At 42.0% G+C, this 25673-nt stretch overlaps 2 protein-coding genes across 3 annotated transcripts in view; both read left to right on the top strand.

Moving 5' to 3' along the window:
• The first annotated feature begins 1966 nt into the window (after positions 1-1966).
• Positions 1967-14997, top strand: tnfaip3 (tumor necrosis factor, alpha-induced protein 3). Its single transcript, XM_010742720.3, has 9 exons — positions 1967-2235; positions 4543-4963; positions 8834-9024; positions 9189-9330; positions 9834-10004; positions 10090-10270; positions 10432-11426; positions 11574-11779; positions 11930-14997. Exons 2-9 carry the CDS (start codon positions 4657-4659, stop codon positions 12209-12211), a joined length of 2475 nt encoding a protein of 824 aa, XP_010741022.1. The 5' UTR covers positions 1967-2235; positions 4543-4656; the 3' UTR covers positions 12212-14997.
• A 7147-nt stretch (positions 14998-22144) lies between these two features.
• The window catches only part of sdccag8 (SHH signaling and ciliogenesis regulator sdccag8), a 46796-nt gene continuing 43267 nt past the window's right edge, over positions 22145-25673 (top strand). The window contains exons 1-6 of one of the 2 annotated variants that reach the window (XM_027278005.1): positions 22145-22463; positions 24581-24742; positions 24900-24985; positions 25113-25226; positions 25332-25457; positions 25535-25630. In XM_027278005.1, the coding sequence (XP_027133806.1) occupies positions 22397-22463; positions 24581-24742; positions 24900-24985; positions 25113-25226; positions 25332-25457; positions 25535-25630 (651 nt within the window). In that variant the 5' untranslated portion in view covers positions 22145-22396. The remainder of the gene's footprint in view (positions 22464-24580; positions 24743-24899; positions 24986-25112; positions 25227-25331; positions 25458-25534; positions 25631-25673) is intronic. The other variant, XM_019252963.2, reaches the window with a different exon arrangement.

The following is a 25673-nucleotide window of genomic DNA, read 5'->3' as shown; positions in this document are numbered from 1 at the left end:
AGACATACAGTGTCAACTCCAGGCAAGTTGTGCTAGATTTCAACTTTAAAAGGTGAGGCTCAGTCAGTGAGCTCATTCCTCATGAATCTATGCTGTCAGGTGATTGTTAAGAGTTTCTGTTCCCTGCGTGATCAGGTAAGATTGAAACTGAGGTCCAGTGCTGTGGGCACAACACAGAACAAGGAATCTTTCCACAGGGAAGAGAAAGGAAAATAGAAAGTGAGTCAACAAGGGGGATTTGTCCGTTTTATAACAGCAGGCAGATAAGACAAAATGTTCTTTGACAGCAGTAAATCTGGATGTTTGTGAAGAAGTGAAGATAAGACACAAAGTTCAACCTCTGATTTATTGCTACTCATTTTGTATTTCATATTCAAACATCTGCTTAGTAGATGTTACTTAGATATTACTTTTCTTTTAGAATAATTATAAACTGAACACCTTTGAGACTTTACACTGTTGGTCAGACAAATCAAACAATGTTAGGGCAACTTTTGTGGAGTCTTGCAGAATAATTAAAGTGCTGGAAATTAGCATTTGCTGCAGCCATATACGAAATAAATTGTAAAATGTGGCAGAAACATGCACTGACACACACCCAACCACACCAAGGCAACTCCTATTTGTCCACTCATGCTATCTAAATGTATCACGCCTTTTCTGCCTCATATATGCAACACCAGCAAGTCAAATGTGACAGTTGGAACAAGCGTACAGAGCTGCTATGCTTCTATATTGGTAGACCGCAGTAAACAGTCAGTGTACTGTGCCACACGCTATTGGCTCTCTCACTGATAATATAACTTGTTAACCACGATAACCCACACAGGTGCACAAAGGTATACGGTAGAGTTTCAGTGTTTTTGCGCCTGTGACAGCCACAGCCGTAATGAAAGACGGTCTGTTGGTGCTTGCTTCATACTGAAATGATGAAAAACAACAGCATAGCAGAGATGCATGGCACGCAGAAAGGTTAGGTCATGTGCACAAATACATTCAGGTTCAAAAACATGCAGGTTATGTGATTTAGACTAGATTGGAGATAAACTCCATTTCATGTTTTACTGCATGCTGTATGATAATTAATACAATTATTAACTAAAACTTGGTAGACCTTATTACAGGTGACAAAGTTCTTTGCAAAGATAAAAATAATATAGCTGTCAAGTCAATGAAGAGTAAAAAAAACAAATATTTCTCATTCACTTGTCGTGGAGTTGAAATATAAAGTGGCAAGTACCTCAGATTTGTACATAAGTACAGTACTTTGCACAGTAAATGTGCTTAGTTACCTTCCATCACTGCAAAATAGTCATGTTGATTAAACTACATATGAAAAATCTGCATCTCAGCTACTGTAAAATACAGCAACAAACCAGTTGTGGCAGCTTGTCAGTGCATTTAATGATCACTGCTATGTTACATGTAAGAACTTAAGTTCATGTCTGACTGCAGTTGTATTTCCACAGTACTATAAGTCCATGTGGGCTGTCTGTGCACTTGAATGTGCATGACATAACAAATACATAACTACTTACTGCAACATTAGCTGGATGAATATTGCACCCATGCATCCAGCATAGTACACACAGAGCAAACAAATCTGCTTTTGACACACAATTTTCCTATCAGTCAAAACGGTATCACATCATCATTACAATACCTTTTTTACTCACTCATACATAAATGCACACATGCATGCATGCATGCATGCATACACTGCAGAGTCAGAGACTCATTTTGCTTGCACTCATTTGCAGGATAATGATTTATTTCTTAGGGCCGTCTCGTGAAATAGAGTGTGACGCGACCTGTCTGTCTCCCTCAGTGACGCTCCTTTGTGCACAGTAGGTGGTGATATGCTTTTCAGTATTGAGTCAGACAGATGATGGGGCGCTACCTGGTGGAGACGAGATGCAAGTACTACTGAGAGAGAGAGAGAGAGAGAGAGAGAGAGAGAGAGAGAGAGAGGAAAATGGGTGGACGGAAAGTCCCCGTGTGGAAATCCCCTTGACTGGGCTTTTTCCTTTTTTTAAAAAAACTATCTCGTGTGTGTACTCTTTTTGAAAGGCTTCGCAAAGCTGCGAGGGCTCCAGAATAGATCTGATACTGACGGAAAAGGGAAGGTTGAATGGCGCCGAGGACCGCTGCGGTGAGGCTGAGTGAAGTGGCTGAGAGAGGACTAGCCTGAGCATCCGGGAGGGCTTTGTTATTACCCCGACATATTATACACAGGTAAGACAACCTGTCCTCCCTTTCCTCTGCGCCTCTCCATGTGGACATGTCTCACCAAGGGAGGAGAGAGCGCGGTGGAGGGGGTGGTGGTGGATGAGACTTGGTGGGTACATCATGTTTGGGCCTTGAGATGAATGTATGGTCGTGTTTCTGGGGACATGGAGGAAAAAGCTTGAAGCCTGCTCACGACAGTGGCTTTGACAGCCATTGTTTACAAAGACGTCACCCTCAAGCGGATAACAGGGCATTTAAACAAATGCCAAATGTACGCGTCGGCGCTCCGTGCTCCGTATCAAAAACCTGCGCGCTTCAGACGCGATTGAAAGGCTACATTGTTTCAAAGGTAGTTGTCATTGGAATTACGTAAGCCTTTAACGTCAGCAAAGTCTCCTGTTGTTGTGTTTTTGTGCAGCCAGCCATCCTTAAACTGCAGCGTCCACCGCTGTGCCACTGTCTGCCTGCCAAACACACCAAAACAGGCTCTAATGATACATGTCAACATGCTCACTGACACCCAGGTGTCTGTTGTCTACAGTCCCCCTCCTCATGTGAGTGGTGGTGACTAGCTTTTTTTTATTTATTTAATTATTTATTTTTTATTTCTAAGCATGGCCTAAGCTTGTTGTTGCACCTGCTGCTTGTTTTTTTTAGGTATGCAAAAGTATTCACATGTTTCAACAGTGTGAACTTAAACAGCAGTTATCCACTGACTTGGCAGCTTGTAAGCGGTTGATATGAGGATGTTGTTGGAAGTTAAAAAGTCAGCAAAAACTCTCAGGCCTGCTTGCTGACCACCACTTTCTACTTCCTGTGCTTCGTTTTGGGTGAAATAGTCTTTCAAAAAGTTCAAGAGCGGCACACTTTAAGCAAGAAATCCACTCTCCTGTAACACTTATACTAAATTTAAGCAAGAAATCCACTCTCCTGTAACACTTATACTAAATACCAACCAAAAATAATAGTAGTAAGTGTCAAAAATGTCACGTTAGTCTTGTTTATTGGCAAAAACAGTGGTATATTGACACTTTTATGTTGGTATCAGTACTGGGTATTGAACATTTTCAAACAATCCTAAACAGACTAAATGTACGCTGACAGTGACACTGTACTCTTCTGTAACACATCTACTTTTAGGTTTTGAAGTATCGACCCAAAATATAGTAGTAAGTGTCAAAACTGTCAAGTTAGTCTCGTTCATTTGACCTAAATCGAGAAACTTTAGGAAACACTATTCTATTAGTATCCATACTGAAACTCTGCCATCATATTGGCACAGGTATTAAACATTTTCAAACAATTTCTACCCTTACTCCATGTTTTCAACAGACTTAATGTACATTGACATTGACACACTTTAAGCAAGCAGTACCAAGTCTCAAAGCTGTCAAGTAGTTAAAGTTAGCGGGCCATTGTTTGGCCACGTTCTTAGTCGTGTTTACGTGCCCTAAATCAGGAAACTTTAGGAAACAGTATTATACTAGTATCCGCACTGAAACTCCGGCATGAACATTTCAAATACCCTTCCTCTGTGTTTTAAACAGACTTAATGTAAGCTGACTTTGACACACTGTACTCTTCTCGAACACGTCTACTGTCAGGTTTTTGAGTACCAACCTAAAATATAGTAGTAAGTCTCGAAACTGTCAAGTTAGCGGCCAATGTTCTGTCATGTTCTTAGTCGTGTTTATGTGACCTAAATCAGGAAACTTTAGGAAACAGTATTATATTAGTATCCGTACTGAAACTCCGGCTACATACTGGCACAGGTTTTGAACATTTTCACAGTTCCTACCCTTACTCCATGTTTTAAACAGACTTCATGTAAGCTGACAGTTTTGTCTACCATTGAAAGGTGTTGGCGAGCGAGGGGGGTCTTGGGACAATCAGTGTGACCTTCCCGGCAGCCCTGGGAAGCCCTGGGTGGCCTTCAGTTCAAGTCTGGAAAACACCATTTTATTGTTGGAAGGCTGAGCTCAGTGGGACACTGGGAGGCCCTGTTCAAAACCCATCAAGACGACGAAAAGGAGAATTAAAAGAACAAACAAGAAAACAAAGGGTTTCTTTGTGTACTTTATTTCATTTGGCCCACCAGAATCTCCAGTGAAAAAGCACCAAACATCTTTCACAGTGTGTTGATCCTCTGTGTTGGGTGGTTTCCCGAACAAAACTGTAAATTAAGTTGTGTCTTGAGTCTCAATTAATAAGGAAGGGGACTCTCCACTGAAAAATTTCCCACCAGTCTATACTGTTATTTTCTACTTTAATCTTCTGTGAAATAACATTTGCACTCCTCTTCTCTCCATCCAGTTTCCACATTGTTCGGTCAGCGGTGGTTGGTGCCTCCTCCTCCTCCTCCTCCTCCTCTCTTCCTCCTCGTTCCTCTTCCTCCCCTCCTTCCATCCACCTGGCCACACATCCGCCATGTCGCAGGGTCAGAACTTCCTCCCCAAATTCCTGTTTGTCTCCAACCTGCTGAAGGCGGTGAAGATCCGTCAGCGAGTGCCCAACGACGTGGTGAAGCCGGCTACCAGTGGCGGCCTCATGCACCACCTGCGGGGTATGCACCGTTTCACGCTGGAGATGATTGCCATGAACCACTTCCCGCAGGCCTTCAGGGAGGTGGTGCAGGCCGCTATCTTGGACCGAGCCATGCAGGCCTCACTGGAGCAGGAGAAGAAGCTGAACTGGTGTCGGGAGGTGAAGAAGATGGTGCCATTACGTACTAATGGTAAGAAGGATTTTACAGTCTCCAGTGAACCGAGTTTCTATGAATTTCTTACTAGTTTAGTGAGACTTTCTGCTTGTATTTCTCGGTCAATATGAATGAATGCCATTGAAGTAGGAGGTTCTGGTGGCATTTAATCCAAAGTTCAACAAGAGGAACAACTCAAAAGATTTTGTTCCTTGATTTCAGGAACTGTAGAACTCTTCATAGTTCAGGGCGGAGGATGTGTTTTGCTTTTGTTTCATTTTCTGTGATAGAGGAGGTGCATATTTATGAGTCAGGGCTATTTGATATGTAAATTCTGAGATGTCATTACTCACAAGCAGGGTTACTGTAAATGACAACAATGGAGGGACATGGGTTCCACTTTCACATACACTCATTTAGCAGCCCCCTTGGTTTTACTGTGCCGAGCAGAGTGCTTGAGTTCAGTCAACCCATTGCTAAGTCATGTTTTCTGTTACGTGGATGTCGTAACACGGGAACATCCCAGAGTAGGCAAACATTTAGACATGGGTCTGATTACTTCTGATCATAGCTCTTACTGGGAATTTCTCTACCGTCACATGTAGTACTGTTATTTACTGTCGATGATGTTTCAGACCTGACTATTTCCACAGTTTTTCATATACAGCATTGTGGGTATGTCCCCTCTGTTTCTGTGTAGGTGTGTAAGTAGTGTGAATGCCAGAGGATCTTAAAACATCTCAAATAATTTTACCTTAAGTTCCCCACCTGCATGACTCATTGGCGTAGTTTTATGTCACTCTCTTGATGACACAGCTGTGTCACAGCTCACCAGGCTTTGGTAAATCAAATGTGACCAAATCTAAGTGTGTCTCGCTGTCTATGCCGGACAAACAATCTATATTGTAGTAAGTTAAACGCATTTGGTGTGTACATGAGACTCTGGTCTATTTTTATATTGGGGGAAATAACAGTCTTTGGAGGGAAACATCAGCCATAGCATTCACAACAGAAGAAGGAAGCGGAAATCAAGCTAGGCTGCAAGTTTGTCTTAAACATGTGAGTTTCCAGAGGAAATAGTTTCTTTCTTTCTCACAGGAAGCAATTAACAGTTCAGAAGTGAAAAATTCCTTTTTACGAAGTCATTTCAGAATTCACTTTGAACGTTTACTGGACGGATGAGGAACTTGCTGGACGCTTTGTTTGTTCTGTCCTCATTGTAGTATTGAAACTGTTTGTGAGGGCCCCTGTCGATTCTGATGTTAGTAATAACTAAAGCAGTTACTGTAAGCATCATCAACACATAGTTCCTCTTCAGAAAGACCCTTGAATGGATGACAAACTCGTCTGACTTCCGCTGACAATAACCTGGATGGAATTTCCTGTCTTGTGAGCATGACGTCATAAGGATGAGACAGAATTTAGTAGAAGCCGAAGAGTCTAACTCTGAAGGACCCAGACGTGACTTTGAGCAGAGGACGGACAACACACACACACACGTACACACACACAGAGGACTGACTGACTGCTGCTGAGTCACTGGAGCTCAGCAGACACACATACAGAGAGGGGACGTGAGAGAGCAAAAGTCCGTCAATGGACGTCCAGTCAGAGCAGGTCAAATTAATCAAGCTTCTCAAAGTCATAACACTGCTAAAAGATCAGTCTCCACATCGTCTGGGATATGAATTTATTATTTTTTTCTCAGGTCATCATCTATGTGATTGTACAAAAAAACATCTCTCAATTAATTTTCCAAAACTTCATTCCCATGCTAGCAGAAATACAACTGACCATCATAAAAGCAAAACAGCTCCATAAAACGTCCACTCCCAAGCAGTTAAGAAAACCATTTTCCTGTTTTATGTTTTTTAATGTGTTTTCAACGTTTCCACCCGGCGAGGAAACGCGTTTATTGAAATTCAGTGGATCTTCTGTCTTGAATGTCTAGGACGCATCCCGGGGTTTTTCCCAAACAGCATCCCATGTCTGTCATGTGTCCCCAACAGGCAGGATTTGTTCAGCTACAATAGACTGACTCTATATACTGTAGTAGCAGAGAGGACACACACACATTGCTACAGCGTCTTGCCTTTATAAGATATTTCAGGTTTCTCTTCTTAATGTGGTCTCCACATTATTTGATATAAACATACTGCGGTGTAATATCACCAGCTCTTATCAAAACAGAAGCAGAAAAAATAGTCTTAGCCAGGAGTTGTTTTGTTGGACTAGTCTCACTAGACAGCTTGCAGACGGGGTGGGATAGTAGATGATGTGTGACACAAACCTAGAGCCCCCGTTGGAAAGCACAACATTGCAAACTTGTGCTAAGTGTCACCTGGATGGCAACCAGATGAGGATTAAGTTTAGTCCCACACTAGTGTGTTTTCAGGAAGTGCCCCAGCTTGCCACAGAGGAAGTGTCTATATTTAGACAGATGGGGCCAGCAGACCGTCTTTCATCTTTAGTCGACAGGCATCTCGGTTCAGGGTCAAAAAGTCTGCGTGTTTTTCTGCACAAGAGGGAACCGATTATACATGCACGTTTGGGCATTTGTGCCTATTCTTGTATGCTTGTGTATATATATCTTTGTTGAGGATGGTGCTATTGAGGATGCCTTTTCTCACTAGAGAGCTGTGCGTTTTATGTTTTTGTTGAGAGTGATGCAAGAGCCCCGAAATGCAACAACAGTTAGCTAGTCTGAAATAGAAGTGGATGTTTTGCTCTCAAAGTACAGTGGGATTGTTCCCTCAGTTGAATGAAAACAACCATATCTCAGATTACAGTCATCTCTCACCACAGATAATGTTATTTTGAGAAATCTGCTCACAGTATGACCTATGACACCACTCATTTCAGAATTTCTCTAGGCTAACCTTTTTCTTAGCTGTGATTTAGGTGCCTTTTCCTCTTGTGACGTGAACAACTTAAAGACTAGGGTTATCTTAATGCAGCAATATTTTACAAAGAATCGTGTGCATGCTTCAGGTAAACATTACTGAACAGAAGAGATAAAAGATAGAATTCACACATCACAGTACACAATGCGAGTGCACATGTCATCTCAACCCTCATTAATCACATCCTTCATCGGGTGTTGATAGCAGCAGTTAAAAAGATAACATTCCATCCTGTCCAAGCCACACCCCTGTGGAAAGTCCAGGACCAGCTGAGAAGCATTGATGAGTTGGGATCATAGGAGGGGAACACACACACTCACAAAAGGCAGAAGTTAGCACAGGGAAATTCCTGTGTTTAGTATGGCAACAGGGTTATTCATTGCTACACACACTGACAAACATGGGCTCTCCTGTTTCACAATGAGAGAAAGACCCAACGCTGCCATAGGAGACTAAATAAAATTCCAAGGTTTTTAGTTGCTCATGCTCACACACACGTACACAACTGCCTTTTGAAAAAAAATACTCTTAATCTCTCTGGACGGATAGTAGAATATAGAGGAAGGAGTTTTCCTCGACATGAAGTGAGACTACATATAGATTTTCTGAGCAGAGAAACAGTGGCATTTTCATTTTAAAAAAATTTATTTCAGGTATATAAGAGGCCGCTTTCTCAAGTGAGCTGGGTAAAAGCCGAGCTTTGTCTGTAGTGTGTGCATATTTTCAGACATGTGAGGGTCATATAATAGTCTAGACACCAGATAGTGCGACAACCGGCCCAATGGCCTGGAAATCCCCAGACTTTTGTTACGCTTGTGTGTGCGCACACTGCGTTTGTCTGTTGTGTGTGTGTGTGTGTGTGTGTGTGTGTGTGTGTGTGTGTGCTGTGTACTGCATTTGCATGTGTCCCTGTACAATTTTAGAAGTTTCTGTCCCGTGTACAAAACGAACTGCTCAAAGTATCAATGTCATATGTGTTTGTCTCTTCTGTGTGTGCCTATAGGAGATGGGAACTGTTTGCTCCATGCAGCCTCTCAGTACATGCTGGGTGTTCAGGACACAGACCTGGTGCTTCGGAAAGCCCTTCACGGTGTTTTGAAAGAGACGGACACTGGCGTATTTAGAGCTCGATTCCAGGCAGAGCTGCTCCAGTCTCAGGAGTTCACCCAGACCGGACTCCGATACACCACCATGGTATGAAGATTAGACTAGATCCATGTAAAAATTACTTTGCATTGAGTTTATTGCTAGATTTTTCTACTTCATGGAATGATTTTATGCAAATTTAATCCAACACACAAGTTTCCACAAGTTTATATCCTAACTCTTTGTGTGTATATGTGTGTGTGCTTCCCCAGAACTGGGAGGAGGAGTGGGAAAAGATTGTGAAGATGGCGTCTCCTGTCTCCAGTAGCAATGGCCTCCAGTTTGACTCTCTGGAGGACATTCACATCTTCGTCCTGTCCAACATTCTCCGCAGACCCATCATCGTCATCGCAGGTACTCCCCTTTTATCATTTCAAAGTATATTTATTGCTTCTTGGTAGCCATCAAAGGCGCACCGGTCTTGTTTTAACATGTCTTTCAGTGATAGAGAAGATCAGGGTATCTCCTCAACCGCATGCCTCAACGTTTTGCTCTTAGTTGTTTTGATGTCTTGGATTTCATTGTATCACCACCTCTGTTTTGGTTAGCGGATGTAGAATGGATATTGCGATCTATAAACTGCTTGGAGGGTAAATAAGCAGAAACTTGTTTCAAACTATATTTGAGGTTCTAGGGTTGTTCAAATTAACTTAATAAAAAACAAAAAACTTGCCATGCACTTGTGACTTATTTAAAAATATCTGTATTGACACACATATAAGTGATCAGCATTGCTTTTTTTCCCAGCTGAAAAGTTTGATTTCGTTCAGTTGCTTACAAGTTATAAAACATGTACTTCTGAATAAAATCTTCTTTAGGCAAGTTTTAAATCTCTTAAATTGATTTTCATCCAACAGACCAGGTGGTCAGGAGTATGAAATCTGGCTCCTCCATCTCTCCTTTGAATGTGGGTGGGATTTATTTGCCACTACACTGGCCGCCCACAGAGTGCTACAAATACCCGATAGTGCTCGGCTATGACTCCCAGCACTTTGCACCCCTCATCACCATCAAAGACAGTGGTCCAGGTAGGAAACGCTAAGAGATAGGAAAGACGCCTGATATGAAGTTGATTGTGTTTTTAATTCTACATTCTTGGTCTGAATTTCTTAGAGATCCGAGCAGTACCGCTGATCAACCCGGGACGTGGGGGCTTTGAGGAGCTGAAGGTTCACTTCCTGATGGAGAAAGAACAGCCACAGAAAGAGAGGCTTCTCAAGGACTACCTGCTACTGATAGAGATCCCGGTTATTGGTTTGGGCTACGATGCCACAAGGATCATCAACGCTGCTCGGTAACTACAAATTATAAACTGAATAAAATGGACAGAATGGATGGGAAAACATTGATATCCCAGCTTGACCATGATCTTTAAAGCATTATCCCAGAAATAACCAGGTTTATTTTTAGGTTGGGAATCACAGATTTTGTAATGTTTAATGTCTCTGTCCCAAGGCTGGATGAGGGCAACCTCCCTGAAGACATGAACCTGATGGAGGACTACCTACAACTTGTCAACCATGAGTACCAGCGCTGGCAGGAGGACAAGGAGCAGGCATGGGCCGCCCAGCCACAGCGCCCACCACCCTTTTCTGTCTCCCAGCTCTCCCTTATCGAGATCCGCTGTGCCACACCACGATGCACCTTTTATGTCTCTGTAGACACACAACCTCATTGCCATGAATGCTTTGAGAAGCGACAGGCCACTACTGGTGGAGGAGCGAGGATAGAAGGGGTGGTGCAGACCAAGGGGGGAGGAGTACAAGGGGTAGGAGTGATTGGGGGATCAGAGACTGAGGTGAGCTCCAGAGGAGCACGAAGCAGCAGCCCCCCATCCTCCTCATCTGGGAGAGGGGTGGTGTTATCCAGCCCTCGCTCAGCACCACCCACCGCTCCCAGCCTCAGCCTATACAGTGAAACTCATGCCATGAAGTGCAAGACACCTGGCTGCCTCTTCACCCTTAGCGTGGAGCATGATGGACTTTGTGAGCGTTGCTTCAACTCCAGGCAAAACCATGGACCCCCTGGAGCTGGAACGGCTGCTACAGGACTCCCAGGTCCCAATGGGGCTCCTATAGTTCCCCACCCAGCCCAGGGCTCCGGCTGGACCCAGTGGGGTGGCTGCGAGACAGAGACAGAGCGCTGCAGCATGTGCAGACAGGAGGTGTTCAGGATATTCAATGGCCTGTGCCCTCCATGCATGCAGAGACAACAGGCTCCAGAGAGGGGGGAGCCACAGCAGAACAACCCCAGGACTGAGGCATCGTCTTCAGCTTGGAGCCAGGCCAGGGACGCTGAGCGGCCGTGTCTCACCCTAACCCCAGGGCACACCTCAGCCTGGCAAGCCCCTCTGGCCCGCCCTTGTAAAAGATCTGGCTGCCAATTCTTTGGCACGCCAGAGAAGTTGGGTTTCTGCACTATTTGCTACGTAGACTATCAGACCAACCACCGTAAGTCCTGAAACTAAACTAGAACAATTAATCATGTTACAGGGTGTTTAGACAAAGAAAATGTCTTATAAAGTCATTAAAATATTATTATTTTAATGTTAGGAATGTTCATGAGACATTGCTTATGTTGGCCACTGTTTGTTCCAGACCTGACCCCTCCCCCTGCCCCGGTCCAGAGCCGGCATGGTTTGGAGGCAGGCTTCCAGAACCCATCACGGTGTCGTGGGCCTGGGTGTGGTGCAGTTGGAAAGGCAATGCTGGAGGGCTACTGCGATAAGTGCTACGTCAAAGAGCAAAGCGCACGGCTCAACCAAGTGGCACATCGTACACCACACTCCCCTCCTCTGGTGATGGTAGGTGTCAGTCATACCTTCTTAACTCCTTCTCTACCTCGCTGTACTTCACCTTTGTTATCAGTTGCTTGTGTCTCATCATTGTTATTCCAATATACTGTTGGTCTTCAGTTGTTTTTAAGTTGACCTTTCCTTCCTCTGTACAAACAGCGTGACCGAGCAGTCAAACCCAGATCTTCGCAGCAATCCCAGACCCAGACCCAGACTCAGTGCCGGCGAAGTGGCTGCAGTAATGTGTCCCCGGGTTGCACAGACCTCTGTCCAGAGTGCCATACGCGTGGCCAGGGCAGAGAGGCGGGCAGACGGGCGCAGGCGCCCAAGGAAAAGTCCAAGCAGCGGTGCCGGACGCAGGGCTGCGACCACTACGCCAACCAAGAGAAACAGGGCTACTGCAATGAGTGTGACCACTTCAAACAGATTTACCGCGGCTGACCACATACGCACCCACGCAAGCAACGATGACGATGACACATCGCTAGCACGCTACAGCCGCTGCCCTGCTGTGGGCGCCCCATGCCAGTCAATGCACCTCTGATACTAACTAACCAACTAACTAACTAGCTAGTGACTAACTAGTAACCTTATGGCCTGAAATTCAAACCCCCCCCATGTAGAATGTGAAGAGAGAGTGTGTGTATGTGGGGGGAGGCGGGGGAGGGTGTGTGTGTGTGTGTTGTGTGTGTGCGTGCGTGAGTGAGTGTGCACGTGTGTTTGCAGTAGACATGGCCTCCAGAATACCTCTTTGTGCAATTATTATGATCTGATGTGCCCTGTGCACTTACACGGTGAGAGGTTTGGCTACATGTCAGAGCAACTGACTTAACTCTTGTGTACAATATGTATTTAGAGGTACGTAGTGAATCGTGCCGGACAAAATGATTGTATGTTGACATAACAAGAAGCATCTGACATTGCTTTCTAGACCACAGCCAAGGATTTATACCCCCATCTGTCTGTCTATCTGTCTTAACCTATCTGTGTATCTGTCTGCCTGTCTGTCTAGCATTTGCTCTGTACAGTGAGGGATGCAGTAGTTTGGAAAGCCCAGCGACAAATCTGTGGAAGTAGTAAGAAGAAGTGAGCCAAACTCGGTCAAAGCAACGCAAGTCAACTTCTTGAAATGAAATGAAATATCCACCATTGTTTAGCTTAGTTCCTCCAAAAAACGCTCACATGTATCCTCCCAAAATAGACAAGAGTTTGCCAAGAACAGCTCTTGCTATCATAACGAAATGATCAAGAATTCATTTTTCTTGTATTAGCCAATCAATTGCAGTATTAGTTTATATTTGGAGGCAAATTAAAGTTAAGATTATGAATTGCTAGATATGGAAGGTAAGAACACACCGTGTGTCTGAACAGTGCAAGACAGACAGGGCAGGCCCCTGCTAGTTTTGGTGCTACATGTACAGAAATACAAGCCTCTCCATTGTAGCCAACATGCTGGCAGTGTCAGCGGACAGAAGGCAGAGAAGACAGTAGAGACAGGACTCATTCTCTTTCTATTCCTCCTGTCCTTCCTCTTATTTCCCCCCTCTTCTCCTCCAAAACAGATCTGTTGCCTTGGACGTTGTTTTCCTGTTTACTGACCACTTAAGCACCTAGAAATGCATAACACATACCTACACATGCGCACACAAATGTAGTAGCTCCAGTTCTGTCAGAAAGGGGATTGCCAACTATATCGAGAACTGAGAACATAATGACAAGTGAAGTCTGGAATGATTATCCACCTTGCCGCCACATACATACATACATATGCACGCACATGCACATGCAAACACAGCTCTGTGAGATTGTATGCACCCCACCCCAGCCTGAGGTGATGTGTAGGTAAACAAACCCGTAGAGAAATGCATTCCTCTCTGCTCCACCCCACTGGATGTGCCAAGGCGACAATTTCAAAACTTCAGAGAGCAATCCCATTGCCTGCTTTGGCTAATCTTGTTTATCTGAATGTGTTTTTGTGCTGCTGCTGCTGCTACAACAGCACAGTATTGGGGCTGATCCTCGATAAGTTTTGCCTTTAAGTAGTGATTGAAATTTTATGGACCAGAGGGGCCTGATCAATGATCCTGGATCAGTGCTCCCACCTATAAAATGCTTTTGTGAATATGGATCTTGGTCCATATTGTAGGACCTTCCAACCCGATGCCTCATCTCCAACACACACACACACATACACACACACACATGCACACATGCACACACATACAACGCGCACATGTGTGCGTCTGGAATACGCAAAACTGACATTCCTGTTTTGTTTTTTGTTTTTTTGTTTTTTTTAATTATTATTTGTTTTGGGATTTTTTAATGTATTTTGATATATTTGGTTTTGTTTCTGCCAAAAAAAAAAAAATACATGTGCCATCAATCGCCAAACAGTTGTTGTTACCTCCTTAAAAATGGCCAGCCTGGATCATTCTGAACTAACTAGAGTGCCACAGATAGACATCTCCGATTTTGTGTAACCACAGACTAGAGCTTATCAAGCTCTCTCATGTTGAAAATCCCCAAATGGGCACTATCTTTTCAAAAGTATCTACTTTATCCAAATACAAAGAAATATTCGTCTAGAGAGATAACCTCGAGCGTAATGAAATCATATGTGATATCAACTGGAACAATTATTCCCCTCATACTTCTGCTGAAGAGCTCCACTGCTGTAGGCAGATGTCCATCTGTGGCTGTAGTTAGAAAAGCATAGACAAACAGGCTCTCGGTCTGCCTTTTCATTCAACTGTATCTAAAGCTGTCGGGCCGGCCGACATGTTGACGGCCTGTACGTAGATCTCTGTGTGCTTTAATCACCTCTAGAAAAACCTTAATCAATTAAAAGGCCAATTAGTGGTCAGCTCATCAGGGCCCTTTTAACAAGGTTTTTGGGGCGTTGACTGAGTTTGACAGGGAGGAGATCACATAAGTTGCACATGACTTGTCTAAGCTGCTGAGGCATTTAGGAATGGTACTCCGACTCGCTTAGGGACATTCCAACAGTAGGAAGAGCATCCTCTTAAGAGCAGATGGTGTAACAAAACATGCAAACTGTGTGGAAGTTTCTTTGTGTGACCTTTTCAACAATAGGGTATTGTATGAAAAAAAGCCTGGTTTTATTTGTTAAGTATTTATTCATATCAAGATATCTGTATTGTGTGATTCAATAATTATTTATATGTTGTCCTTAAAATGAATTATTTTTATTAAGAAATCTGAAATCTGTCTAATGTGGTTCTTGTCTCTTTGGTTATTGTGTGTGTGTGTGTGTGTGTGTGTGTGTGTGTGTGTGTGGCTGGTTATGTGTGTGCGCTATCACAGAATATGCTTACACAACACAAACCAATGTGTGCTACCATACAAGCACTTGCACATACAGACTGCTTGTGTGTGCGCTCTTTGAGATTTCAACATTGCACTCTTATTACAACATCTCTCTTTACTTCGCTGTGGATTGCCTAATTCTGTTTCTGCTGAAAAGCAGTTGCTCAGTATTGGCACCAAATCTATCTCCAGTGTAGGAAGTACAGTGGGTGCTGCAAAAGTCATCAGATAACTGATCACTGAGGCCTGAGTTAGATGTGGCAGAGTGCACCATTTTCCCATGCTTAACCGGGTTAGCTCGTTTTCTCTTCTTCTTCTCTCCGCCTCTGTTGTTCTTATTTCTTTTCTCATTGTTACACATTTCCATACAAAAAAAGTCCAAATGATGAGTTTTTTTTTGTTGTTGTTGTCACTATTCAATTCTTTCCAGACTTATGTTAGGGTGTCATGCTTTAAAGAAATAAGTGGGAACCCCCACCCTCACATAGAAAAACACACTTCACTCAGGAGGAGTGGATCATGCAGTGGGAGGGGGGAGTTTGGAGTGAGGGGGGAGATATGGCAGTGACAGGAGGGGAATTGGTAATAATTATATATGGCAGGGCAGAAGTGACATTTCACAAGTGTGAGGCTGCAGGGTTGTGCGTGGGTTTTTATCATCATCCTACAGCCTATACCACAGTCAGATTGGTAGGCTGATGTGGTTTCCTGGAAATACCCCAGCATGCAAACACTCCCTTGTGTAACTGTTCCTTTGCAGATGAGCGCTGTTTCACTTGAAGTAAGTAAGTACCTCACTGATGTGGTGCAGTTAAACCTCTGCATGAAGGGTCTATAAAATTATGTGAAGCAAACATGTTAGTTACAAGACAAGAAGTATGAAAACGTAATGAAGGTGCACAGCCAAAAGTGTCTGTTTTCATAAAAAAGGTCAGCGGTTAAATGATGCAGACAGTTATCCAGTACACAGCAACATGCAGTCCATGAACTGTGAAGTACAGAACTGTGCGTGCAAGAAAACATGCATTACATGATATGGTTGAAGTGATTATGAAGACAGATCATGATATGTATGCAAGATAATCAAATTGGTGTTTGAAACTCTTCAAGTCTAAAACAAAAACAATAGTTTGACTGAAGAGGTCAAAAACAGCAATATTTTTAATATAAAGAACAACTTTATTGTTCTTAAAACATTCATTGTTTCTAATAAAGTTGCTGCAAGTGCTGGTGGCATTTTGACTTGACAAACTATTTCCCTTCTCCTGCATACTAGAAGGAATACATGCTACTCTCTATACTGTATATGTATCCACATTAGTTAGTTTGTATGAGCATGTGAGCACAATATAAACCAAAATAATAAAGATTGTGGCACTCTACAAGACAAGCACCTTGACATTAGATAATGATGTCAGACCTGCCTTTGTTGGTATTGTGGTACAAAGTCCTTAAAGCTACTATAATCATGAATTTGTTATTAATAATGGATGACATGCATGTAATGTGAAAGTTGACCATCGTAGTAACGAACCCAGTGACGAGAGCTATTGACCAACTCTTCTTAGCATTTTAGCATCTTTGAGCACCTTGTTTTGATTATATGGCCAGTTGCTTTACTGTTTTAGTTCTCGCTGCTCTTACCTGCATTGTTTCCAGCTTAAATTTCAAGTTTGAACGTCTTTATTTGAACAGGGACAATGTACAAAGAATATTAACCTAAAGATGTAATGTGCAAGGTTTTAGCAAATGTTTGCTGTTTTCCCTGGGCAGGTGAGTAAAATAAAAAATTAACAGTAAGATCTTCACATGTTAAAAGAGTACAAAAATCCATATGACTAAATGACTATCTCTGCATTTAAGCTGTCACAATAAACTGTGAATGAAAATGTCAAATCTAGATTTGAACACGGTGTCTATTTATGAATGAGCCCACCAACAGTCTGACTCATTGTCTCCTCTGTTGAAAACTTAAATGTCGCAAAAATCAAAAGTACAGCTGAGGCTCATTCGACAGGAAGCTATCTGTTATTGTGCAAAAGGAAGAGGGTGTATCCATGGTTACCTTTGTCTGACCGTTTGTAAGCAGCAATAAACATAGATCTGAGATACACCAGTTCCAGCGAACACTATCTCCCTCATGCACACACACACACACACACACACACACACACACACACACACACACACACACACACACACACACACACACACACACACAAACAAATCATTTTATACTATCATCATTTTAAGTATGTCATTCAAAACTCCCTTTGTGTCATTTTTACCAGGAACTTTATGCAGTTTTCTAATTAGGTTAGAGGGTCCAGTGATGAAATATATAAAACACTGTGCTCTATGTAACCTCAGTTTGTTAACTTCACTAAATTACAAATTACTCTAACTATAGTTTATACTTAGGGTTTTAAGGTATGCAACCAGTTAGTTTCTATATGCAAACTACCACATCACCAAAAGTGATGTATCCCTCTTATTTAGTATTTATAAAAAGTATTGTTTATATCACACTATAACACACATATATGAAGACATTCTAAGTGCTCATTGTTTTTTAAACAGTAAATATATGCTTAACTACACAGTATATTATATTTAATGATATACAATCACAGACATAAACAAATCCTTATGGTGTACAGTGTTCACAAATGTCTTTTATGCTGTTAAAGCTTGAAGACATGCAGCGTGCAAGACAGCTTGAAGGTTGGGAAACAGTAGTTTGACAAAGAAATTTCCCAACTCAAGGCCCACGTACTAGATTTCTTGTGGGGCTTTTAGCCGCCCGCATGTCACAGTGTTCTTTTTTTGTTCTGTATATAGTTAAAAGTCACAGAGACGGTGCATTTTAATAGATATTTCTGTGAACTGCAGTCCCTGGGCAGGTGTAATGACGACAAAAGACATGCAAAATACATTAAACAGATAAAAGGGCACACTTCATAAGAACACAGAAAACACTTAAAACAAAGCACACTTCAGGTTATTTGACGTCTGAGGTATGGTCACAGCTCTGGCTTTTAACCATGAACTGATCTGGATATGTGTCACAGTCTCAGAGTGTCTGTGTGAGCTGCCCTCACTGAAAAAGCTGTCAGTCTGAAGGCAGTCCTTCTCATATAGTCCTTTCTTGCAACAGGCCTAGTGTGTCTATCATCAGTTGTTTTCTGCCTTATAAACACACTAAGGGGTAGAGGAGCCAAGCCAAGCAGAATCTTATAAACAAGACTAAGCGTTTGTAAATTTGATAAGTTTGTCCCAGCTCAGTAAATTATGATTTCAGCCCAGCTAGTCAAACCGTATGACAAATACCACATGATCATGGCATGGAAATTTAGTGTTGACAGTTTTTCTGAGACAGAAATGTGTTACCATCTGAATGAATGTTAAATGCAGGATCAGAATCAGTTGTTACATCAAGATATTTGAAATCACCACTTTCAGTTACTACAGTAACATAACATAGTGACAAACATACAAAACAGTTTTGAGTGTGCAACATAGGCCAGTAATACTCAACTTAAGGCCTTGAGGACTAAATCTAGCCCACTATAGGGTGCCAGGTACCCCTATGGATGCTAACTGGAGAGTAAATGTTCAGTAATGTCCTTTGGCTGTTACTTGGGAGGTGTATATTCTCCTATCAGTGATCTGTGCAGTGTGCTAAAGCAGTGACACTTGACTTCCTCCAAAAGTTCACATACACTTGTCCTGCTTAAGACTTCTGCAAATGGATTTGCCTCTTGACAAAAATGAGTGCGGACAGCAAATGTTGAAAGGCTGACAATGAAAACAGGCAGGTCAATGGAAAATAGACAAATGCATTAGCCTCCTCATGCCAGTCCTAAACCATTGTTTCTACTTCATGACTCCTGGCCTCTCATAAGATAAATGCAAGAGTGATCCCTGGACAAAGAAAGTTGAGTATCCCTGATACAGGCTATTGCTGTCATGAGCCTTTATGCAGCTTGTGGTTTGGTCTTTGCATGCACATAGATGACAGTATCATCTGCGTACATTTGAATTTCAGTCACTGCATATAGAGGAAACATTATCTATATAAAGGCTAAACAACAGTGGCCCAATAACTCATCAGTGGATGAGTTTGCTCAGTTTTTCATGCAGAGTGAAGAGGAAGTGTTTATAAATAAATTAATACATAACTAATACAAACAGTAAAAACAAACACTTATAGTACATACTTAATACATACATATAATAAAGTAAGACTTCATATATCATTCATTAACTTGTTACCACTGTGTTACATTATATAGCCAATTATCTTTTTAAACGGTTGCAGATGCCTCACAAGACAAGTTTTAATAGTTGACAAATATATTGATAAAGACTTAAAAATGTGTCTGTATAACAGCTATTTCACATTATAGTGTGTTATGAAACATTTATTTCTTATATACTGCTTAAATGCTAAACAGGATGGACGTGGTTAGGTTTAAATTAATGAGAACCATTTCATGAATCAAAATGTCCACAATTTCACAACCTATGTCTTATTTATGACTCGAATTCTGAGTAATCCCGCAAGCCTTAGCCCAGTTATTCACCTTGTTTCAACAGTCCGATCTTGCATTTAAATCTACGAATGTATGTGGGAGTGCACAATGATGACTCACTGGACTGCCAAAATAAGCTGATAAGAGAAGTGAAAGTGACACAGAGCAAACCATCTAGGACACCAGGTGATCATGTAGCTACAGGACTCTTAACTTACTCTTTCTCTTCTTCAAGCCGTTTCTTTGTTTCAGTAGGCCAATTAGTTATATTGCAGTAACAGCTCTTTAGTTTCTCATTTTGGAGCAACGGTTTCCCCATGAGGATCGTCGAGTTTCATCTTCTCAAATCTATTTTAACAAAGGAGACTCAAAAGTACCCAGCTTTACAGAAAACTATGTAAAGATGATTACATGTATGTTTTAAATATTCCTCTTAAAGTTACAGTAAGTCATTTTTGACTCCAAGAGGACAGGGAAACTCCAAAACACATCACTGAGATCCTTTAAAGTTGTCATGTGCGCCATTGATGCGCCGATTCAAGTTCACCTACAGAGCCAACAGGTTTGTAGGTCTGTCATCTACAGACATCTCGCTGCACCAACAGCTCCACCTCCAGTCAACAAGCTCCTGAAGTTCATGTACAACACCAACCGTCACTGTGTTCACCTCTGGTGAGGATGAGCCACCAACAGCTGGCAGATCTAGTGACCTGGTGTGGTCAGTACAATTTGGAGATTAATGCTTTCACCCTGTCTAACTTCCCAGTCACAATGTAGAGTCCTCTGACACTCACCAAGAAAGCTTCCAGGACCCTGAGGCAAAAAGGAAAGATTGTTGCCAACCCTTCTCACCCTAAACACAAACGTTTTGAGATAGAACAGTTTCTTCTTCCTGCAGCTTGCCTCAGCAACAACACCCAGGACCCATGATAGGAAGGATCTTTTGGACCAAGAGACAAGAAGATGACCATATGCGACAGACAACAAGCTGATCTTCAATTGACAGTTTAATATTGAAAGACAATCTCGGTCAACATGCATGCATGCAAAGATGCAGCCTTAATATACGTTTGGCAAAATCCACATCTGGAACACCTTTTACATTCCCTCAGACCTCCTTCATTGTGTATCTAATATCCTCAAGGGGATTCCCTCCTGGAGCTGATCATCCTGGGACCTCCGGAGCTACATCACTGTATCTATCTTCAGCCTCTTGCCAAGATTTCCACCTACCAGATGTGTGAATGTCAAACAGGTAAATAAATACAAACTTTGGCCATAGGACATAAAACTTTTGTGACATACATCCTGTTGTGGAGAAATTGCTGAAGTCAAAGGTCAATGGTAAGGAAGGAAGAAAGTGTTCAGGAGCCTCTGATGTCTTATGCTGTATTATTTATTGACGCTTGGCCAAAAAGAATTAGAGACACTCTCAAAGTTCATCAGAAGTGCCTGAGTCGGTCTCACATTCTGCCGAACTCATGCTAGTGGATCGACTTTAAACCCAAAGATAACACAAATACTATACGCCCAGAATTAGATAAAAAAAATGTTTTTACTCATGCAGGTGTTATTGTCAGCATATTCTAGTCTGGGGACACATGCCTGTTTATGCAAATTGGAACGTCAACGGCAGCTATCTATTATGTCTAGGAAGGCAGCAACAGGCCTCTTCGACCCTGGCCACCATAGTGTTGAGATAGACTGGCACCTACTGTTCTCAACCAAAGCCAAACAATTAGTACTGCCGAGGACCTCAAGGCCCACACGTGACCTCGTGTAACCTAAGGATAGAAAACTCCATAACACATCCTAACATCCACACTGACATTGACTCTTCCTCATCCCCCTATGTGTTACTGCACATCTTTTAGGGTACTATATTGCACATTGCAAATATTCTTTTTTTAAATATATTTTTGGGTCTTTTGAACCTTCAGTGGCAGCTGAGAAAAGACAAATTTTGGAAGTCAAACCCTGGGCTGTTGCAGCAAGGACTAAATCTTTGTGCACGCTCTACCAGGTGAGCTTAGCACAAAACTCTATAGCTCTTTCATTGACATAACAGTCATACTTTCTATATGTTGTTCATATTTTGTTTTCATGCTTCCTGACTTGCTTTTTATATTTTAATTTTATTTATTTTATATGTGTATTGTTGCACACCAACTCTTCTTGGCATTAAATGCTGATTTTGGTTCCTTTGTTTTTGCCTAAAAATCATTAAAGGAGCAACATTTTGCAGTAGCATATATTTTTAAATGTTCTTAAAATACCGTACTCTGCATATTTAACCACATAGCGTAGTAGTAGTTTTTCATTTTTAAGAACAATTCAGCACCACTTCGCTTGTGTGTGAATTTCGGTGTATTAAGTTGCGATACACACTCTTCACCACAGGGTGGCAGACGTGGAACGACTTACTCTGCCTACAAACAAACAAACAATGACTACAACTCCCAGCATGCGGCTGAATTGACAGGAAGTGGCAGCCGTTTAGAAAAAAAATCTGGTTTTAAATTCACCGTGCACGTTGACTCCACTCGCGCCGGGGGCGGTGATATAGGGTTCCATTACATTAAAACGAGAACACCGACTTCGGGGCACGCAGGTGTGTGAAAACAAACACACCACCGCTGAGACTCGGTGACCGTTACGACGCGCGAGATGTCATGGTTGTTATGGTAGTTGCTACGCTTAGCTTAGCATGTTTAGTCAGTAATAAAGCGTTTTATATTCATGTAAATAAATAGATACATAAATGAAAATGTTAGACTCAGATGAGGAGGAAGAGGAGCAGCTGGGCGCTTACCAAAAGGAGCTGAGACGTAAGTTTTCACCGTGCTAACATCGCTAAAGAGACGTTTAAAAGGGTCAGTAGAGTGAAACAGCTGGGTGTCTTTTAAAGAGCTTGTTTACTAAATGTTATGTCATTGAAAACTGTGGTTCAAAGATGAGAGGGAGACAACAACAAAAAAAGAAAAGTCGTGTGTCACTGCCACCTGTTGCTCCAACCGACAACAAGCATCCTGATAGAAATGAAGCCACCAGCTGTAAGAAAACAAACAAACAGTCAGAGAGTTCATTCATTGACAAGGAGACATCTATTTTCAGAAACTATTAAGCTAGAATAATTATATTTCTTTGTATAGATAGATAGAAAGAAAAGCCCTTGAATAAGGAGGACTGGATTCAAAGTATCAAAGTTTGGGTTGAATTTATTATTCTTCTACAAGAAGGAGCGTTTAACAGTGCAACACAAAGAGAAGTTACAGAGAAAAGGCTCCCTGAGGAGCTCTAACAGATGGTTCTTATACATTTCTTAAAATGGGCTGTCTTGGACACATCCCTCACTGATGAGTCTGCTCAACAATAAACATTATGTATCAAAATGACACTTCCCAGGCCTGTTCCTCACGTCCTTGTCTCTCCTGTCCTTGAACTACAATTATCTCTCCCTGCCATCCTCAGCAAAACAGTTCAAATAAGGGAAGTGGACGAGACATGCAAAAAACAGGAAACACACACTTTATATGAGGTAAAACATCTGAACCCCAGTATAAATCCTAATTTTTATTTTTTATAACAGATGGATTACTTTATTGATCCCCAAAGGGGATATATACACAAAAAGCAATGAGGTAGATGAAATTAAAGCAGGGGTCTTCAGCCCGAGAACTGGGTTATTATAGCCTATATGTTTTTATGATGATAAAAATAATTATAATTAGTTATTAAATGCCAAGAGCTGTGTGTGTCTTTGGACATGTCCACTGATTCATCCGATTGGAGTGCAAATGCCTCCGCTGCACCTTCACAGACACCATTATTTTGGTGAAAATTGTCAGTTATTATGACAAAAATTTGCCTTGTGGACTCATTGTTGATCCCTAAATTAAAGTGTATAATCACAGAATTAAATATAATATCAATAATATGCATAAACTCTGTACAGTAAGTTTGTACAAAAATGTACATTGTACAGTCTTAGTCAGAGAATTAGTTATGTATTAATGTGCATATCCAAAAATCAGCTGTCGCAGAGTGAGTCTCCTTTCTCTGCACAGAGGGGAGTTATTATAAAGTGTCATAGCAGTGGGTAGGAATGACTTCCTGTAGCAGCCTTTTTTACAGTGGAGGTGCAGGAGTCTCCGACTGAATCTGCTCTGTTGTTTGATCGGGGGTTCATGTAGTGGATATGAGCTATTGTCCATAATATTGAGAAGTTTATGGAGCGTCCCTCCTACAGCAAGCTCCAGGGCAGTCCCCAACACAGAGCATCTTAATCAGTTTGTTCAGTTGCCACTGGCTCTGCTGCCCTGGCAGACGGCTGCAGAGAAAATTGCACTTGCAACATCAGAGCATCTGCAGCATGCACATATTAAAGGAGCTGGGATTCACTCAGTGTTGCATCTCCAGTCCAGTCTGTTGTCCAAGTGAACACCCAAGTATCTATAGTCCTCCACCACCTCCACCTCTTCACCCTGGATGGAAATTGTGCTCAGGTTAGACCTGTAGTCCATGACCGTCTCTTTCAATTTGGCCACGTTCAAGATGAGACAGGAGAACTGACATTGAATATACTTTTACTATAAATTAATGATGTCTCTATTCTCTAAGTGTCCCATTACACCATGACAGACTGCAAGCATGTACAACAGCAGCTAAATAACGCAGCCATTATTAATTAAAGATATTAACTACACCTGTGCGTTTCCTAAAGATATCAATGAAAAAGCCTATTTGTGTTATCACTGGGATTGTCTGTTTGCCTGTATTGGTTTTACTATAAGAATATTTAAGATTTCATTAAGAATAATTAAGATTGACTGATCCCACACTGGGGAAATAAATAAATAGAGTGAGTTCTCTAACTAAACTCTTATTGGGCACAGAAATAATGTACTGTATGAGACTAGTCTTTATGTGTGTATATTGGATTCAGAGCGGGCCAACCAGAGCATACAGCAGCTGAGCAGTACTCTGGAGCAGCTGAGCCCCGAGGGAGAAGAGGTGGAGCAGCTCAGAGGCAGCGATGGCAACCTCCTCCCCATCATGGCTGAAGAGGACAAGGCCGCATGGAGCCAAAAGACACAGAGCGAAGCAGGTGACTCAATGATTAGCTGTGGGACGACTGTCTGACAAGACACTATAATGCACCACCTGGAGATTTCCCTGCTCATAATCTTGTCGACAGATAATACACAAAGTTATAATGAAATGCTTCGTGTGTGTGTTTGTTTCGGCGTCTTCTGGCATTGTAGTTAATCAGCTGAAGAGCCTTCTACTGAAGCAGTGCAGAGAAATTCCCTCTGCTCCCTCTCCTTCAAAGAAACAGTCTCCATCCAAGGTATGCAGCTTTATGTGGCTAAACATTTTAATACATTAGACTAAAGACTTAGTGAAGCTAGGATGCATTCATCCATAGATAAAAGTGGTAAATCTTTCATTATTTTATCTCTTCTTTCCTCTGTTAGAGAGTACAGCAGGAAGGGAAGTCCAGTTTGCCGACTTATCAGGATCTGGTCCCAATGATTAACAATCAGTCAGAGTACATCCAACACCTGGAGGCTGAGGTCAAATTCTGCAAGGTGTGTACAGAGATGAGTATGTGTGTGTATTTGCAGTTACTGTACTTTACTACTCGGATAGGTTTCTTTTTATTTCTACGTGTGTGTGTGTGTGTGTGACTTCAGGAAGAGTTGCAGGGGATGAAACAGCGGATCAGAGTGGTGGTGGTGGAGAATGAGAAGCTGCATTCAGACCTTAAATCCAAAGCTATGGAGGAATCTCTGAAAGAATTCACATTACGCAACACCACGGTAATGTGTGTGAAAAACACGTGTGTATGATCTTTGTTCTTGTGATAGTAAGTGACATGCATATATTTGTTCTTCAGGTGAATGAGAGTATGGCAGCCAACAGCCACGTAGACTCTAATACAAGCTACAGCAGGCTTCAGAAAGCAGAACACACCGCATGGAAAAATGAGCTGGTAAGGATGATGGATCTGTTCACTCCTCTCTTCCAGTTACCGT

The sequence above is a fragment of the Larimichthys crocea genome, chromosome III (genome assembly GCF_000972845.2).
Source record: "Larimichthys crocea isolate SSNF chromosome III, L_crocea_2.0, whole genome shotgun sequence".
In the NCBI taxonomy this organism is placed as follows: Eukaryota; Metazoa; Chordata; class Actinopteri; family Sciaenidae; genus Larimichthys; species Larimichthys crocea.
Note: the sequence above shows the minus strand (reverse complement) of the source record. Positions and strands in the feature narration are given on the sequence as shown.